A 17,893-nucleotide genomic window follows, 5' to 3' on the forward strand; every position below is an offset into this window, starting at 1 on the left:
AATTATATAAGTAACATTAATAGACTTAATGCAGATTTAATAATGCATACACTTGGAGAATGATAGGTGCATGTTACAAATCAAGAATAAATTTGTATATGTTGAGTATTTTGTTGTCTCTTCAAAGTGTGGAGGGGATGATGATCAAAACGTACACGCTGATGATACAGAATGTATGCAAGACTAAATCTGGCAAATCAGTCAGAGACAAGACACTAAATAACCGGAAGGAAAACGTGGTTAAAGAAAACCTATCTAAGCTGAAAGAACTCAAATGACTTATAGTACAACATGGAACTTACCTCAGTAGTTGAAAGAAAGTCACTTGGACAGATTTTTTAAAGTTTTTAAGGTGCCTAAAGATGGAAATAGGAACTTCTGAAAATCCCAAACGGTGCCTAAATATCTTCAAAAATCTGGCCTTTATCTCAAAATCATACATTAATCTGAGAATTACATTAAGACATGGCAGTTTGTCAACTTGTAGTCCTCTTAACACCAATTAACAGTGTTAAATTGACAATACTGAATACCATAATTAGTATGGAAATGTTTAAAGGTGATAGATGATGCGTTACATAGTCAAACAGCAACCATAGCCCAGCATTAACTGATAATCCTCACCTCTTTTGGGAGCAAGGAAATAAAATCTCGTTGAAACTGGGGCTCTATCACTTGCATCATATGTTTCACTTGTGTTGGTTCACAACTATCAATGAGTTCATCTAAAGCAAGTAACTTCTCTGGTCCACTCCAGCTCTATAAGAGAGAAAGATATGTTCAGTGTTTGTACTATTTTAGTATACACTACTTACAAGCTACCTTGAAAAAAAGTGAATATGCAGGATACCCAACGACAGTGTGTTTAAGGCTTCCTATGGGTAAATACCTTACCCACACAAAATAATTTGTGAGATTTTTTGTGATAATCATTTGAAATTAAGCAAAATAAAATTGATGGAAAATGTTTAGAACCCAAACTCAAGTGCCAATAGAGAACTGTATCTATTGTGTTGATGAGTGTGATCTATGACATTAAAATACAACATGAATAGCTAAAAAATTGTACATCGTTTTAAAACCAATTTAGAATGTGTTGAGAGTGAAGTGATTAATGCAAGAGTACTCACTCCAATGGGTATTCAAATGAAATGTCCAATTTCAGCCATCAAAATTCCACTGTTTCATTAGAAACTTTAAATAGGGTGTGGGAAGAGAACCAAACCAAAAAGCACCAAGTGGCAACTTTCTCTAAAATACATCACTTTGCTTATTGCCCAAAGGTTATTACTACTATATGTTCATCTGCCACAATGTTATATTTCAGAATTCTGGCTGTAAACCAATATTTGATTTTGTAAACACCAATTTACTAAGTAAACAGGGAATTCTGACTAGTAATTTTCTTACTTCACATTCTTACTAATGGGCAGCATAAAATTTGATGATTTTAAATAGGCACTCATCTGAGAGTACAGCAGATTAGCAGCATCATTTGCAGAAAAATTAATAACTGAAAATATGGCATATCTGACAAGCATGTCTTTCTCAAACTCATCTGTGCTCAACAGATTTTGATTTGTTATGCAAAAACAATTTCAAGAGAAAAAACAATAGAAAACTGATTTAGCAATCAAATTAGAGCATGAAGAGGACAGAAAATGAAACAGCAACAGTGTTTTCTAAGTAGATTTATATTCATATTTTTGAACATATGGGTTCTAGAATGGCATATGCAAGTAAATTAACACATTACATTACAGTTGAAAGGGCTGACTGAAATATGAGAAAGCAAGATAGCTTAGAATTAAGATTCATATACCACCTTAACCTGTGCCTCAAGACATAGATTTGCCATATTGTGCATTATCATTCTTTGGATTTGAAATTAGGGTATATTATTACTGACCATGTACTGCAATGCCTAGACGTAGTGAGGCAAGTTAAGGATAGAGTAGAAGTCAGAAAGATGAACTGTGAGTAGAACAGTAATTTACTCTTCTTTATGATGTAAAAAGTTATCTTTGTAGTTTTAAGAATTTTTTTTAATTAACTCATTAGTAATATTAGGAAAATTAGCTCCTGACTTAACACTTTTTGTTGGAAGACATTGGCAAGGTTTGAGGACTGAGATGCGATGTTAGAGGAGACTGAAACCTGAACCATAGCATTCCCTGCTGACAACTGACGAGATGATGTAGACTGGCAGAAGTATGTCTGGGATTTAAAAATTTAAAAATATATATTTTTTGAAAAACATGATCTCAGTGGAGGTTTCAAAGATGCTCCTATCAACAGCTTTTAGAGCTTTACAATAGGACAATAAACCATAGATATCAAAACTATCAGACAAACAATAAACCATACTTCTGAAAATCCTTTTAAGTAAAGTAGTTAGTGTACATATACAGCAGCTGCTTATCTCATCATCTGTTTTAAAACTGTTCTGTTTTTTATTCCAAGACACTAGTTGACACTATCTAGAAATGTTTGCAACATTTAATCTGATCAAACTACTTTTGAATTATAGGAAAACAAAAGAGAAAATACACTGAAGCCACGGTATCTGTATTAGTCTCTCATAACTTTCAAAATCATTCTAATCCAATTCTGTTAGTAATTAATATAGTAAAAATAATTCAAAGAACTTGAATATCAACATTTTGTGCTGTGGCAGATGTTTGCTGTAGTCGTAAATCGATAAAAATTGTTAATGCCCCCTAAATTCTGACGACAATATTGCACATCAGTTTAAGTATTCCTTACTCTTATCTTTACTGATAAAATACCATGTAGAACTAAACTGAGAGGCACACACTGTCTCCCTCCTCCTCCCCCTCCACAGGGGAAAACAAACTTTAAGACAGTGAAATCTATTCCTTCAGCTTTATAGGTTGGCTAGAGGCAACAACCTTAAGACCCTTCCAAGCAATCAACTGCTAAAAGATGTTTACTCTAGGGAGCTCTCCCGATTGGTCTTCCAAGTTTTTAAAAATAAACTGGTAATAGTCAGTAAGAGATCTCTGAGGAAAAATATTTGGTGTGGAAAATTTTGTTGCGTGAGTAGTCTTGCCAGATAAATACAACTATATATATTAATGGGGGAATGACATAATTATCTTCATTAGATTAGCATCTCTGTGATCTATAGATTGACCTGTTAGCAAAAAATGGCACACAGCACATTCAGCAGAGACAGAGGGGAAGGAGTAAGTGTGCATTTTGTATAAACAATAACAGTGAACATGTTTGTAAACTAAAAAGTAAAGTAAATAGGTGCCAAGCAATGATGCAAAATTTCAAACATTTTTGTTACTGAGCAACTCAAACATTTTAGATTCCTAAAAATGTTCCAGGCAAAAAAGCTCCATTAACCTTCCTCCACATTCATGGGAATGTTGTACCCTGTGAGCATATATGTTGTGATAATTCATGAACCAGTGGCCCTCCAATTATGCAGTTTTAGGACACAGTTACCTAGGCACATGAACACAATTCAGCTAAATTAAAAAAAATGTAATTTAGCATGAAAAATATTTTTTCTGTATTAAAACAGTATGTGGGGCACAAATGTAGCCCAAACATATTGCACTATCCTCTGTTTTTAGTAGCTCTGTGTACACATTTGTTCTAGTGCGAGTATCTTGTACTGTAATAGTTAGCAGTTGCTAACTGGATAATGGATTGCAGTGACAGCGGTTGCTGCATACAGTTACCCTACGGTAGAAGGTACTCCAGGGAGGTTGGTCCCTTCAAATCCGGGCTTGTTAGGTATCCTCAACACAGTGGACTAATAGTGGCTCTCTGCCTACCACTCTTGAGGGGATTGTCTGTCTAGGTATTGTGCTCCAAACACTGCAGACTAACAAGACTCTTGAGGGCATTTTCTGTGCTGCGCAATTCAAGAAGGTGAACAAACGGGCATGATATTCTGCTTCTGATCTTAGAAAAATTATTTGCAACTCTGACAGTAAGTTGTTTTGTGATGACAGCTTATTAGATGACAGTGAAGTTGTGCCAGATCATGTCAAGAGTAGCTCTAAAAAGGAAGACTACATTTCCATTGACTGTTCATCAGGTTCATTTTCAGATGATGAGGAGCTTATGTTCAGCCCTGGTATAAGACTGGAAGAAACATAGTTGGGGATAACTTCACCAGTATTAAGCTTACTGAAGATCTACTTAATGAAAATTTGGCCTATGTTGGAACAATCCAATGAAACAAGCCAGATGTACCAAGTGAGATGCATCCACATTGGAGCAGAGAAAAACTGCCATCAGTGTTCAGGTTTGCTGGGCCACTTACCCTGGCTTCCTATGTTCCAAAGAAGGGCAAGTTGGTAATACTACTATCGACGATGCATCATGACAAGGTTCTAGGAGGAGACAAAAAGAAACCCCACATAATTCTCCATTATGACACTAAAAGTGCTGTCAACAACATGGACCATCTTGCAAGAATGTACTCCTGTGGGTGCAAGATAAAAAGGTGGCCAATGTTTCTTTTCTTCAACATGCGTGATGTTGCTGGAATCCCGGGTTCCTTATTTGAGTCAGCAGTGATCCTGCTTGGCACCACACTCAACGAAAACAAGGCACTTATTCCTTGTCAATCTAGGAGAATGACTCGAAGATGCACATATAAAGAGAAGAATCCTTGATATCCATCATCTCACCATGCCCATCAAAGCAGCACTCTAATCCCTTAACTACTATCAAAAACCAGATACCATGGGATCACCACCCTGCAGACTTGGCAGTGGATGCTGCCACATTTGCTTATGATCATTTGACCACAAGAGCTGCAAGCAATGTGGAGAATGCAGTGCATTTGTATGTGCTGACCATGCCACATCAATGCAGGTGTGTGAAAACTGCATGTAGGCTCACACTGAATGAAACTCCAGCTAGTTCTTTTACTTTGCTAGTTAAATAAAGGTTTTTCTCCCTAAAGTATTAAAAAGTTGTTCTTGATTTCTGAACCCATTTGGGCTATAAAGATGTCAGCCTCACTCCCTCCTTTTTTTCCTCCCACTCCTGTTTTTGTGCCTTACTATCAAGAAGCATTTATATAATATTTAACACTGTAATAGTAAAGACCACTATATGGACTAAAAACATATATTGTGGACTAGCTGGGTGGAGGCAATTAGATCTCTTTCCTACTCTGAGCATATTCATACTTTGACCTGCTCTAGGTTTAATCTAGGTTATTACTTTTTAGAGTGCTGTTGAATTCTTTTAGTGGTTGAAAGGTGTGTCTTACAGAGATACCTGAAGATGGAGGGAAGGGGCTCTTCCTGATCTCCTTTTGGGAGGGTGAACCAGTGTGTTGGTTTTGCTGTTGAAAACACTGTCTTCAGTTCCATCAAACATTTATTTGGATTGGATAAACGTAGTGTGCAGGGCAAAACATAACTATGTTGACTGAAGCTGTCATGGGATAAGAGGGAGGGTCCTCTCATGGATTGGTAACTGGTTAAAAGATAGGAAACAATGGGTAGGAATAAATGGTCAGTTTTCAGAATGGAGAGAGGTAAGTAGTGGTGTCCCCCAGGGGTCTGTACTGGGACCAGTCCCATTCAACATATTCATAAATGATCTGGAAAAAGGGGTAAACAGGGAGGTGGCAAAATTTGCACATGATACAAAACTACTCAATATAATTAAGTCCCAGGCAGACTGCGAAGAGCTACAAAAGGATCTTTCAAAACTGGGTGATTGAGCAACAAAATGGCAGATGAAATTCAATGTTGATAAATGCAAAGTAGTGCACATTGGAAAACATAATCCCAACTATACATATAAAATGATGGGGTCTAAATTAGCTATTACCACTCAAGAAAGAGATCTTGGAGTCATTGTGGATAGTTCTCTGAAAACATCCTCTCAATGTGCAGCAGCAGTCAAAAAAGCAAACAGAATATTGAGAATCATTAACAAAGGGATAGATAAGACAGGAACTATCATACTGCCTTTATATAAATCCATGCTACGCCCACATCTTGAATACTGTTTGCAGATGTGGTCGCCACATCTCAAAAAAAAAGATATATTGGAATTAGAAAAGGTTTAGAAAAGGGCAACAAAAATTATTAGGGGCACGGAACAGCTTCCATATGAGGAGAGATTAATAAGACTGGGATTTTTCAGTTGGAAAAGAGACGACTAAGGGGGGAGATGACAGAGGTCCATAAAATTATGACTGGTGTGGAGAAGATAAATAAGGAAGTGTTATTTACTCTGTCTCATAACACAAGAACTAGGGATCACCAAATGAAATTAATAGGCAGCAGGTTTAAAACAAAAGGAAGTATTTCTTTACACAACACACAGTCAACCTGTGGAACTCCTTGCCAGAGGATGTTGTGTAGGACAAGACTATACCAAGGTTCAAAAAAGAACTAGATAAATTCATGGAGGATAGGTCCATCAATGGCTATTAGCCAGGATGGGCAGGGATGGTGTCCCTAGGCTTTGTTTGCCAGAAGCTGGGAATAGGTGACAGGGGAGGGACCACTTGATGATTACCTGTTCTATTCATTCCCGCTGGAGTACCTGGCATTGGCCACTGTCAGAAAAGAGGATACTGGGCTAAATGACCCTTTGGTCTGACCCAGTATGGCCGTTCTTATGTTCTTAAGAAAGGCAGTCTTTGATATGATGTGCCTGTCCAAGTGAGGACTTTCTACTCAAATACCAGAACCTTGAATTGGATCTGAAAGTGCGTGGGAAGACAGTATAGGTTGTAGAACACTGGCATGATATATGGTCGAGCGCTTGTTCTGCTTAGGAGATGGACCACTGTGTTGTACCTGTTACAGTTTCTTCATGAACATCGTGTCTAGGTGGAGGTAAAGAGAACTGCAGAATACCAGAGAGGAAGTGACGAATGTGTGAATTACTGTGGCTAGGTCTCTATCTGAAAGAAATAGTCTCTTTGCCAGAAGTGGCAGAAGCTGGACACTATCATAGCTGCTGAGAGCAAACACTCAGTTACAGGCAAAGTGATGGTGCTTACCAGCTCCTCAAAGTGATTACCGCTGCTGATTGACATTATTATGCATAGAAAAAGACTTTCCAATCCCAGTGTGCCAGATTCCCACCTCTCTTCATTTAAATGAGGAGGTTTCACAAACTTTGCCCATGTTAGATAAATGCCCCCTTACCACAATAGTATATAAGTGGGAAAAGTTTAGGGAGAGAGTAAAGAAGAGATTAATATTTGATGTAATTCTGCCTCCAGATGAACTTGGCAGGAACTGGATTTTTGGTTTCATGAGGAATTTCACTTTCAAAATTTGCAAGACAGAATTAAAACATTTTTTAGGTTGCCAAAATTATATATGATATAAAATGGAATATCTAAAGATTCCGTTTCAAAAAGGGTGAATGTTGAATGAACTGGATGTTTCAACCTTATTGAAATGTTTCTTTTCAACTTTTCTTTCAAATTCTTGTTGGAATTGACACATTAATCAAAAGCAAAACATTTTGCAGAAATCAATATTTACTGATTGGAAATTTTCTGATGGAACCTTTTCCCCATCAGCTCTACTCTCTGTCTCCCCAACTGCATTATGTCTTATCTGATTGTGTCCTTTAAATTATAGGCTTCTTGGGGCAGAGACTTTCTTTTAGTTGTCATGTTCAAAGCACTGAGCTCAGGTCAAATAGTAAATGAAAAGACTTCATAGAACATTTTAGTGTTCTTAAAAGATTCAGACCTTAGCCTGAAAATTCAAATGAATGGGAATATACAGTTAATAGAACTCAAATAACTATAACTCTTCTTCAGTGCCACCCACACTATCCTCAGAACAGATGTATGAGACCAGGATACGAAGTTGTAAGACCAGGAGACAAATCCTCAAACAATGCACATCTCAAATGAAGCAGTGACTCTAGAAATTGTAAAGTGATCTTATCGAACTATTTCAATCAAGTTCATAGAGACTATATGCCACTATAGCATTTAAAGCAAAATGTACACTAATTACAGGAAACCATTTGTGTCTTATTTTGAACCATTCAGAGTAGATGGAAAAGAAAATCTCTGTTCATCAGAAATGACTGATTCAAGACAAGTGTTTGAGACAAATCCCCCTAATTATACAGAATTATGTTGTACTGAAACTGATCATTAATATCTGAGGCTATAAAACTCTTAATGGCTGAACTAAAATTTATGTAGTTGATACACCTGTGCACCAGGTGGATGACAAATCAAATCACACTTACGTAGCAGAAATATACATTCAAAACCAAAGTCGTATATTCCAGAGTTTCTTGATTCTACAAGCGGCAACATAAATAAAGTGGATTTAAGATATTCCCAGCTCCTCGCTATGAACTACTTGAAGTCCTTACAATCAGAAGTCCTTCATCAAAATGTCTCCATCTTACACACTTGGTAGACAGGAATACTGGATGGCAGATTGGCAGGAGATGGACAGGCATTAAGGTTGCATGGGCACCAAGAACTGTGTATTTCCAATCCTTTGTAAAATTTTCTTTCAAAGAGTAATCTCATTTTGACTTCCAGGCAAAGCTTACAAGCTTTTGACAAAACTGCGAAGTTTTCTTAGAGTTTGTTCCATAATATAAGATTGTAAGAGTGACACTATCAGTGCATGCTCAGAAACTGCACCATCTTAAGTAATTTTTAACTATACTTTGTGCAAGTTTTTATTTTCCTACTGAGAAATAAAGGTAAGTGCCCTTAGAGGAGTCAAGGAGATGTGACTTTAAACCTGAAGGCCAAGAGTTTCAAAAGTTAGGCTCCAAAATAATTGGCTTGATTTTCAAAAGTGCTGAACACCTATTGCTCCAACTGAAGTAATCAGTGGGAACTTCTGCATGATCAGTACTTCTGAAAATCAGGTCACTTATTTAGGAGCCTAAATCATGATTTAGAAACCTAACTTTAGGCTCTTTTTGAAATCATGACCTAAAACATTAGTTTAAATGTCTAATTACATTTTTATTAAGAGCAGATTTATTGGTTACTGAAACAGTTTTTCTGTAGGCTAATATATGTATCTAACAAGTGTGATTCATAACAATCTTCAACCAAAAAGGGACCTCATTTTGCAGTCCTGACCAGCAAAATTCCCATTGACTAACAGCCTCTTCCTTTCCCATCTCTTCCTATGCACTCAGAAAATATTCAGCCTCCCACTTCACATACTCTTTCTACATCTTTCTATCTACCCAATGCGACTCAGTGCTCAGTCTAGAAGATACCATCAGAAATGCTTAGTTTTGCATTCTCAAACTGAATTTGTGTCTCCAGAGATAACATGCTTGTTAACAGCAAAATTGTTTTTAAATAAATAATATATAGAGGTGAGAAATAACAGACCTCAACCCTATTGTTCCTCTGCAAATTTGTGTACACAGAGTCAATCCCTTACTTCTCTCTAAAAGTGCAAAGTTTCAAAAAGTTCAATGAATAGAAGATTGTTGGAGGCGGAATAGATCTGGACAAGGAGAAGAAGTCTGGAGATAAATGTGAGAAGGGAGGGACAGGCAGTAGAAACAAAGTGAAACTGTTTGAGCAGCATATTCCAGAAGTCTTGAGGTCTTTCTGAGTGTAGCCTTCATTGATTTGAGATCTACCATACCATTCTCTCACTAAAAGGGAAAACCTATCATGACAGAAGGCCGTAAAAGAGACCCAGTTTGGGAATATTTTAATGACGTTCCTCTACCTGTGGGTAAGACAGGCATGCGTGCAAAATGCAAACAGTGCAACAAAGAAATGCAAGGCCTGGTTACCTGAATGAAACATCATCATGAGAAGTGTTCCTTCTCAGGAGGAAGTTGTGTTGAAGATGATGAAAGGAACATGTCTGAACCTGCAGGATCTTCAGGTTAGTAAACTTTTTTATTTCATACTTCTTTCTTAAGGGCTGCCTGTCTTCCTTCTGGACTATTCTTGAGTTCTCATGTTTGAGCAAAAAGTATAGTTGTTACTCTATAGTACTATCATTTTAGATGCAGTTGTGATAAAAAATAAATAGCTGAAATAGGCAGATCTTCCTTTTACAATTTCACCTTTAAAGTAGTACTGAGTGTCAGGGAATGCAATGAGTAATACTAAATGAGCAGGATTGTAGTAATAATTAAATAACTGCATTGACTTATTTTGTTTAGGAGAATCCATCCTCAACGCACACGATTCTGAAGACTATCCACCTTCAAGATTACCATCATTTTCTATAGTTTCAGAGTTATCTGCCAATGATAGTGTTTCATTCACATCATGTACGTCACATAGCCACAGTATATCACCTGTAGCAAAAAGGAAAAAAAATCTCCATCATCCAGAAACAACCATGGGTAAGTTTGTGAGAAGAACCAGCAGATTACAAAAAGAGGTAATTGATGAAAAAATTGCCCGTTTTATTTATGCAAAACTCTTCTTTCTGTATGATTGAGAACCCACACTTCATTAACATGGTTCAGTCATTAAGACCAGGACACAGTCCACCCAACAGAGCAGATGTCGCAGGCAAATTGCTGGGTAAAGTGTATGAAAGAGAAAATGAGCAGTGTGCAAAAGGTTTAGAGGGTAAAACTGTTAACCTGAGTCTTGATAGGTGGAGCAATGTCCACAATGATCCTGTTGTATGTGCTTGTGTGACAACAGAAGAAGGGAATGTCTTCCTTACAGAAACAATTGATACATCAGGAAATGCACACACAGCAGAATGCTTAAAGAAGTAGCAGTAAAAGCTATAACAAAATGAAAAATAATTAAAATGTCTAGTATGCAGCTTAGTCGCAGACAATGCTGCAAATGTATCCAAGATGAGAAGAAATTATTTAGAAGAGAGTCCCAAGCTAATAACATACAGTTGCAGTGCTCTCTTGATGCACCTCCTAGCCAAAGACTTCGGTGTTCCAGAAATAAAGGCTAGTGTTGTTGAAATTGCAAAATACTTCCGTAGCAACCACTTTGCAGCAGCTGCTCTGAAAAAAGTAGGAGGAACCAAGCTAACTCTCTCACAAGACGTGCAGTGGAACTCAGTAGTGGATTGTTTTGAGCACTATATTAAGAACTAGCCTAATCTGATGACGAATTGTGAACAAAATCATGAAAAAATAGATGACACTGTCACGGTCAAAGTTCTCAACATTGGGCTTAAGAGAAATGTTGAACACATACTGAGTACCCTGAAGCCTATTTCTGTAGCCTTGAACAAAATGCAGGGAAATAGCTGTTTTATTGCTGACACTGTTGAAATTTGAAAGGAACTGAGTGAGATCTTAAAAAGAGACATATGCAATGACAGAGTTAAATTACAAGCATTAACAAAAACGAATGGGACAAGCACTATCTCCACCTCATTTTCTTGCCAATATTCTCAATACTCGGTACCAGGGTCAAACCTTAACTGCTGAAGAAGAGGAGTTGGCTATGATATGGACATCCAGCAATCATCCCTCAATAATGCAACTATAATAAACTTCAGAGCTAAGGGTGAACCATTCAAGAAATATATGTTTGCTGATGATGTTTTAAAGAAAGTCACACCAGTGAACTGGTGGAAGTCACTTAAGCACTTGGATTCAGAGACTGTTGAAGTGATAATCTCACTTTTAACAGTAGTAGCTTCTTCTGCCGATGTAGAAAGAATATTTTCTTCCTTTGGACTACTTCATTCCAAATTGAGAAATCGGTTGGGACCTGAAAAAGCAGGAAAGCTTGTTTTTCTTTTCCAGATTATGAACAATCAGGAAGATGAAGGTGAAGACGACTGAGTTAACTGCAGAAGCCAATATTTTAAGTTTCTCATGTTGACCTGGCTGACATAGTCAATTTAATATTTTTTTTTTTAATATTTCCTTTAACTATTTTAGTTAAAAACAATTTTAACAAAAGCAAACTTGATTTTTAAAAACTTGAATGTTTAACTAAATTCAAAAATTCATATGCTTGTTTTGTCAAAATATTATGTTTGCCGTTGAAGAAAAAATCCAGAATACATAACGTTATTTTACTTAAATAACTCAATTTAAATGTCTGTCTGGTGATGTTCTCCTCCTAATACAGCATGGCAAGAAAATCCTTCAAATATTAATGATTAACCTGTTGAATTGGAGATACTTCACCTCCCAATGACTTCATTAATATCTGCTTCAATTACCTTTGGTAAATGAAACAACAAATCATTCATTTTCTGATATAGCTGTAAAACTAATCTGAAAAGTTTTCAGTATAAATCACTTAAAAAATGTATAGTGCGTACCTTCTAAAAATGAAACCTACATCTATCTCTGAGTTGTGAAGAATATGTATTTAGGTTATAACAACCAACAAGAATGCACTTTTATGTAGAAATCCATGATTAAATTGAGTCTTCCTGACTAGTGATTTAAATCATGATTTAAATCAAATCCACCCTGCTGTTTTTTGTATGTAGTTATAGACTATGTGAAAAAGTAAACCAAGTACTTAAAATTACCAATAAAATACCTCTGTTGTGAAACAAACTAACTTTTGATAACAGAAAGGCTTTCAACTGATTAATATTCAGGAGCTGTGTTGAAGTATCTGTGGTGTCTAGAAAGAAGCACATGTACCATTAAAATCTTATTCTTGTGGATAAAAAACATCTTTCTAGGAAAAAACATCACAAAAGCATACCTTTAACAACTGAATTTGAATACTTATTGCTGCAAATCATTTAGTCTTCTCCACTTCACTTCAAAGTATGAGTTTTGTATGAATAGATTACATATTTATAATTTATGAAGGAAGAGGTTTTTACTTTTTTTTTTAAGGGCAAGAATTTGCATCTGAGATTAGTTACATAGTGAAATTATCATCAAATGATGCACATTGAGCATAAAGTTATAAAAAATGATTTTTGCCTAAAACTGTGTGTCAGTAAGTTTACATTGAAGCTGTAAAAGTTATTGCTGAGAATAACGGAAGCAATTTTTATATTTTCATTGGTCCATCTCTTCTTTTTAAACTGTTACAGAAGTAATGTTCAGAAACAAAAACATATTGCTTTATTGTTAATCAGTGGGTAGTTTTTTCATATTTTTAAACACACAGCAATAGACATCTATAGATATTCTACTTCCGTTGCATTAATTCAGGGGTGGCCAACCTGTGGCTCCGGAGCCACATGTGGCTCTTCAAAAGTTAATATGCGGCTCCTTGTATAGGCACCAGCTCCGGAGCTGCAGCTACAGGTGCCAACTTTCCAATGTGCCGGGGGTGCTCACTGCTCAACCCCTGGCTCCGCCACAGGCCCTTGCCCCCACTCCATCCCTTCCCACCCCTCCCCTGAGCCTGCCGTGCCCTCGTTCTTCCCTCTCCCCACCTCCTGCACGCCACAAAACAGCTGCCGGTGGGTGGGAGGCACTGAGAGTGGGGGGAGGGGGAAGCTGATTGAGGGCTGCTGACATGTTACTGTGGCTCTTTGGCAACGTACATTGGTAAATTCTGGCTCCTTCTCAGGCTCAGGTTGGCCACCCCTACATTAATTACTATTCGTGCATACCATTTTATTTACAGACTCTTTGTCAGTGTTGTTTTTCTTGTAGACATTGTTGACCAGACCATTTGAAGGGAGAAAAAAGTTCTCTTTGCTCTTCTTTTCAACTGTACAAATATGCACAACCCAAGAATGTGAATAAAAACACAGAATGGTAAGAATGAACATTGAGTTTCCTTTTCATCAGAAATATAGTTTGTCAAATAACTAAGTTTTTAAAGTATTATAAACTAGAGTTCCCTCTATTCCATTTAAATTATCAGATTTCTGATAAATTTAGCATCATATTCACACAGAGACTAACCATGCACTAATGCTTACAAGCCTCAAAATGAACATGTCTTTTGTTAAATTGAGGCCACAATGGCAGCAGCGGTAACCTGCTGGATAGATTTTGCAGAAAATATCAAAGTACTTAACAGTAGAGTTTATTTTGGGAGCAAACCCAAGAAAGCAAACATTTTGTGAATTTGTACAGTAACTAGCTGGAATGGAAAACTGTATTTCCTTTAAAGTTGGTGCTCATTTATTTTGTCAGGACTACATGGAATCAATGACAGAGACTTTGGGGGTACATTAAGCTGGCTGTTTTTTCTTAAATCATGAAGGTGAACCATTCCAGATGGTTATTTAGTCTCACGCTCTAGTTGCTGGTTACCTGAAACATTTTCAGCCATTCTTGAAGTCCTGTAGGTGGCTGGACAGATGTAATCCGGCGCCGCTGTTGTCCTTGGCCATTGGCTGCTCTCAGGTCCCCAAAAGTAGTAGGTGTTGCTGAACATGGCACAAGCCCAGTAGTGCTATGATACAAATAAGTGAAAGTCACAGAAATTATTGCATTATGAAAAATAAAATGTTTATATACTTAAAATGCTTTAGTACAGCAGTTACAAATCAGAATTAATAAAAAATAATGTTTTGATTTTTATGTGAAATTACCCAGGCAACAACAGTTTGAACTTTGTCATTCAAGGAGTCAGTTTCCTCACTCTCATCAGTACAGCTGTTTCTATCATTCTAGTGTTCATAAAAAAAATGGGTAGCATCCACTGAAGGCCAAATGAATACCACTCCATCAACTGGCCAGAAGGGAGTGCTTATGTAAGAGATGCAGTAAGAATATATCCTTTCACTCCAGGAAGACCAAGTTTCCTGTGTGCCTGGTCTCCGGTGATGTGGAAAGCAGGAGTTCACAGGTCTCAACTGTAATGGTAAAACATGTTGCTGCCTCATTGCCAAACAACGAAATAATCCATTATCTAAGTCCTTGATATATTTTGTTAGCAAGAGACTATTAATATTTTATAATGATAACAGAATAGTTTAACTTCAATATATTTTACTGTATTTTAAAAGTTTGCATATTGATGGATTAACACCAACCTCACAATTTTGGGGGCAGGGGGAGCTGGGAGGCAGTAGTTTTGCCCCATCTACACACAGTTTTCTCACTCACATATTTAAAAGATCAGACACAGGAATATATGTTTCTGCCTTGTGTGTCTTTTTTTCTTCTTTCCTCAACTCCATCCCGTGTGACTGGTCTAAACTCCTAGAGAAGTCTACCACAGTAATGTTGTCCAGCCTTCAATTTTCTCTCACCTTATCTTGTAAATGAAGCATTTTACATGATGTATCTGACTGATATAGTCCCTACTTACGTATCTTGGATCACCTATTTAAACCATAGTTATCTGTACTAACTATTGCAAAAGATGTAGAATTCAAATACACTGGAGATTCCTAAATATTTTGCTTTAATATATTTAATATTTTGCAGTAAATCTAGTCCTTTAGCTAATTTGCTCTTCACGATTTCACTGGACAGAGCATTGCTGTAAACTGATGCAATATAGATTTATAACTAACATTTATTTTAACTCTAATTTTGTTTTATTTTATTGTTTTATTTTTTCTCCAGCATGTACCAAAAACTTGCATGAACTGATGAAGTTTAAAGACGGATAAGAACAGGTTTATTTCTTTACTTGATATTTCAGTAAGTTCTAATGTAAACAAAAGCTAATACGGAGCACTTTGTTTCACAGAACACTGTCGTCTTTTAAGGACATTCAGCTAATGCAAATAACCCAATGGGTTTTTTTACGGGTGTAAACAAACCCCAGGTTCATCAGACCTGTGAGTCTTTCCTTCTAACAACAAGGAGAACATACAGAAACATTGAGATGCAAGAATTAAATCATTTTACCTAAACAATATGAAATAGAATATGATCAAACGACTCAAAAGATCAAGTCATAAGACTGTCCTATATTATTTATGAAAAGGGTTTTTTCCTGTATATAAACTCAACTTTCTGAATTCCAGTGGAAAGAAGACTTAAAAGTCATGCTTTTAAGTTAATCCATAATACTTTTAAAATCAATGACTTTTCTAATTCTGTTCACCCCTGAGCAGAGGGCCAGCAAAAAGCCAATCCAACACTTCACTTCAGTTCCAAAATAAGACTCTGTGAATGAAGCTTATGTGGGATTTAACTGGTGCATACGACTTGTACTGGTCCTGTGCACAGGAGCTGAATTCTACCCTTGGTGTGGGTGAACAAGCAAAGGCTATGTGTGTTTCTGAGAGACACTATTTTCACATCTTCTCAACTATCATCAGTATGACTGAATATGGTCAGCTTTTCTAGAAGGTAAGTATCTATAGAGGCTAGCTTTTGAATGTTGGTGATAAAATGGGTTAGAAAATTAGAAACTTGTTATAAACAACATGAAATATAAATGCTGTCTTTAGGTTAGAGGCATTAAAATACATATTTTAAGTAAATAAAATGTTTGGTGGCTGTTTATTTTAATATAGGGGATGTTATACCTTTATTTAAATGTCTTTCACTGCTACATTGGACTTTTTAGTCAGAACTGCAATAATCCACAACAGAAACTAAAAGCAAAATCTTTTTCCTTTGCAATCAGATTAAACATAATCTTTGTTCATACTTTATTCTTTTTGTGTTTAGAACTTTCTGAATGTTTGTTTTCATTCTATTAAAACATAGTCGCATGTTCTAGGAAGCTGGACAAGTAACAACAATTCCTCTGAAAACAAGTACATATATTTTGACAAACAGTATACTTTACTGAATTGTCTTTTTTGTGAACACCAAGGACTGTGTTATGTGAGGAACTGTTACAGAAAGAGGCAGGTTTTTGGCAGCATGAGTTCAGAAAACTGAGAACAATTGAAAAAAATAATACACCAACTAGAGAGATCTGGAAGTCAGAATGGTTATATTTGCTCACTAATCAGATAAGGTCTGTTGTTCTTTAATGTTGCCATTTACAAAATCAAAGACCAAACACAGAACATTTCCCACATTTTCTGAACTTTTCATTTGTGCAATAACCCTCTTAAAAGGAGAGATGTATAAAATGTAATTTACACTTTTAAGATACATCCACAGTGACGTATTCAAGAACTGACTTCCTAAGCCAATTTTAAGTGGAAAGTAGCAGGAAAAGTTTTACAATGATGCAAATTCCAAAATGATGGAATGTAGCAGGACATCAGAGAACAATTATATCTAGTTGTTATGGCAACTACAGGAAACACTGAGCATACTGTAATGTATGCATATAGAACATTTAAAATCTTATCTTTAGCAAATAAAATATACTTGCTGATTCAGAAATTGCCCTATTCTGCTCCCTTACTCATGTTGATTATTATGTTACTCTGCAAGGAATCTCACTGAAATAAATGGAACTACTTGTGCATTAACATACTAATCAACATGAGTAAGGGAGAAGAATAGGGACTCAGTAATACCATATTGTAGGTAGCAAGCATTTTTTTGTAATTTGCTTAGAATCATATGTTCAATTCTGTCTACATAAATTTCCACTCAAGTATTTCACTTGCCTTAGTAAATTGATACATTTGATCATATTTTGTAAAAGCCTTTCTTTTTAGAAGTTCTTACCATTAAGTCCCTTTTAAAACTGTATTGATTTCACACTTTATTTTGAGGGATGCTTCTGCCCTGTAGAAAGCTCTTTGGAGATGGGCAATATATTAGAAATTGAAAGCAAACCTCAAGAGAAGAAATACAACTTTGGCTACTCTATTGAAACTCAACTTCAGTTTCCATAATTTTAACCACCTGAACTCTACATGCTAATAGGGATAATACCACCAGTTCTCTTCTCTAGTGTTAACATTTAAGATGAGCTATGATTCAGGTTGAGCAGCTGGAAAGACAGGATGTACACATAAAAATCATGACCAGGTCATGTTATTACATTTAATTACCTCGTGTATTCTGAGACTTTGCAGGGTTTCTTTCCCAGAGAGAAAGAACGGACCTCGGAGCCATGGTCCAACTTTCTCTTCATCTGCAAGGTGGGGAGGGGAAA

General features: G+C 36.4%; 1 protein-coding gene across 16 annotated transcripts in view; it reads right to left on the reverse strand.

The window, feature by feature from the left end:
• Positions 1 to 17,893, reverse strand: part of FBXW7 (F-box and WD repeat domain containing 7) — a 295,965-nt gene that overhangs the window by 26,613 nt on the left and 251,459 nt on the right. For 15 of the 16 annotated variants that reach the window (XR_010601814.1, XR_010601816.1, XM_005307367.5 and 12 more), the window contains 3 exons: positions 17,790 to 17,872; positions 14,176 to 14,317; positions 625 to 759 (listed from right to left, as the gene is read on the reverse strand). Coding sequence is in view for 13 of the 16 variants with exons in the window: in XM_005307367.5 (XP_005307424.1) it covers positions 625 to 759; positions 14,176 to 14,317; positions 17,790 to 17,872 (360 nt within the window). In the remaining 3 variants the exon portion in view is untranslated. Of the gene's footprint in view, positions 1 to 624; positions 760 to 4,306; positions 4,377 to 14,175; positions 14,318 to 17,789; positions 17,873 to 17,893 lie in introns of all 16 variants that reach the window. The other variant, XR_010601815.1, reaches the window with a different exon arrangement.

The sequence above is a fragment of the Chrysemys picta genome, chromosome 5 (assembly GCF_011386835.1).
Source record: "Chrysemys picta bellii isolate R12L10 chromosome 5, ASM1138683v2, whole genome shotgun sequence".
Classification (NCBI taxonomy): Eukaryota; Metazoa; Chordata; order Testudines; family Emydidae; genus Chrysemys; species Chrysemys picta.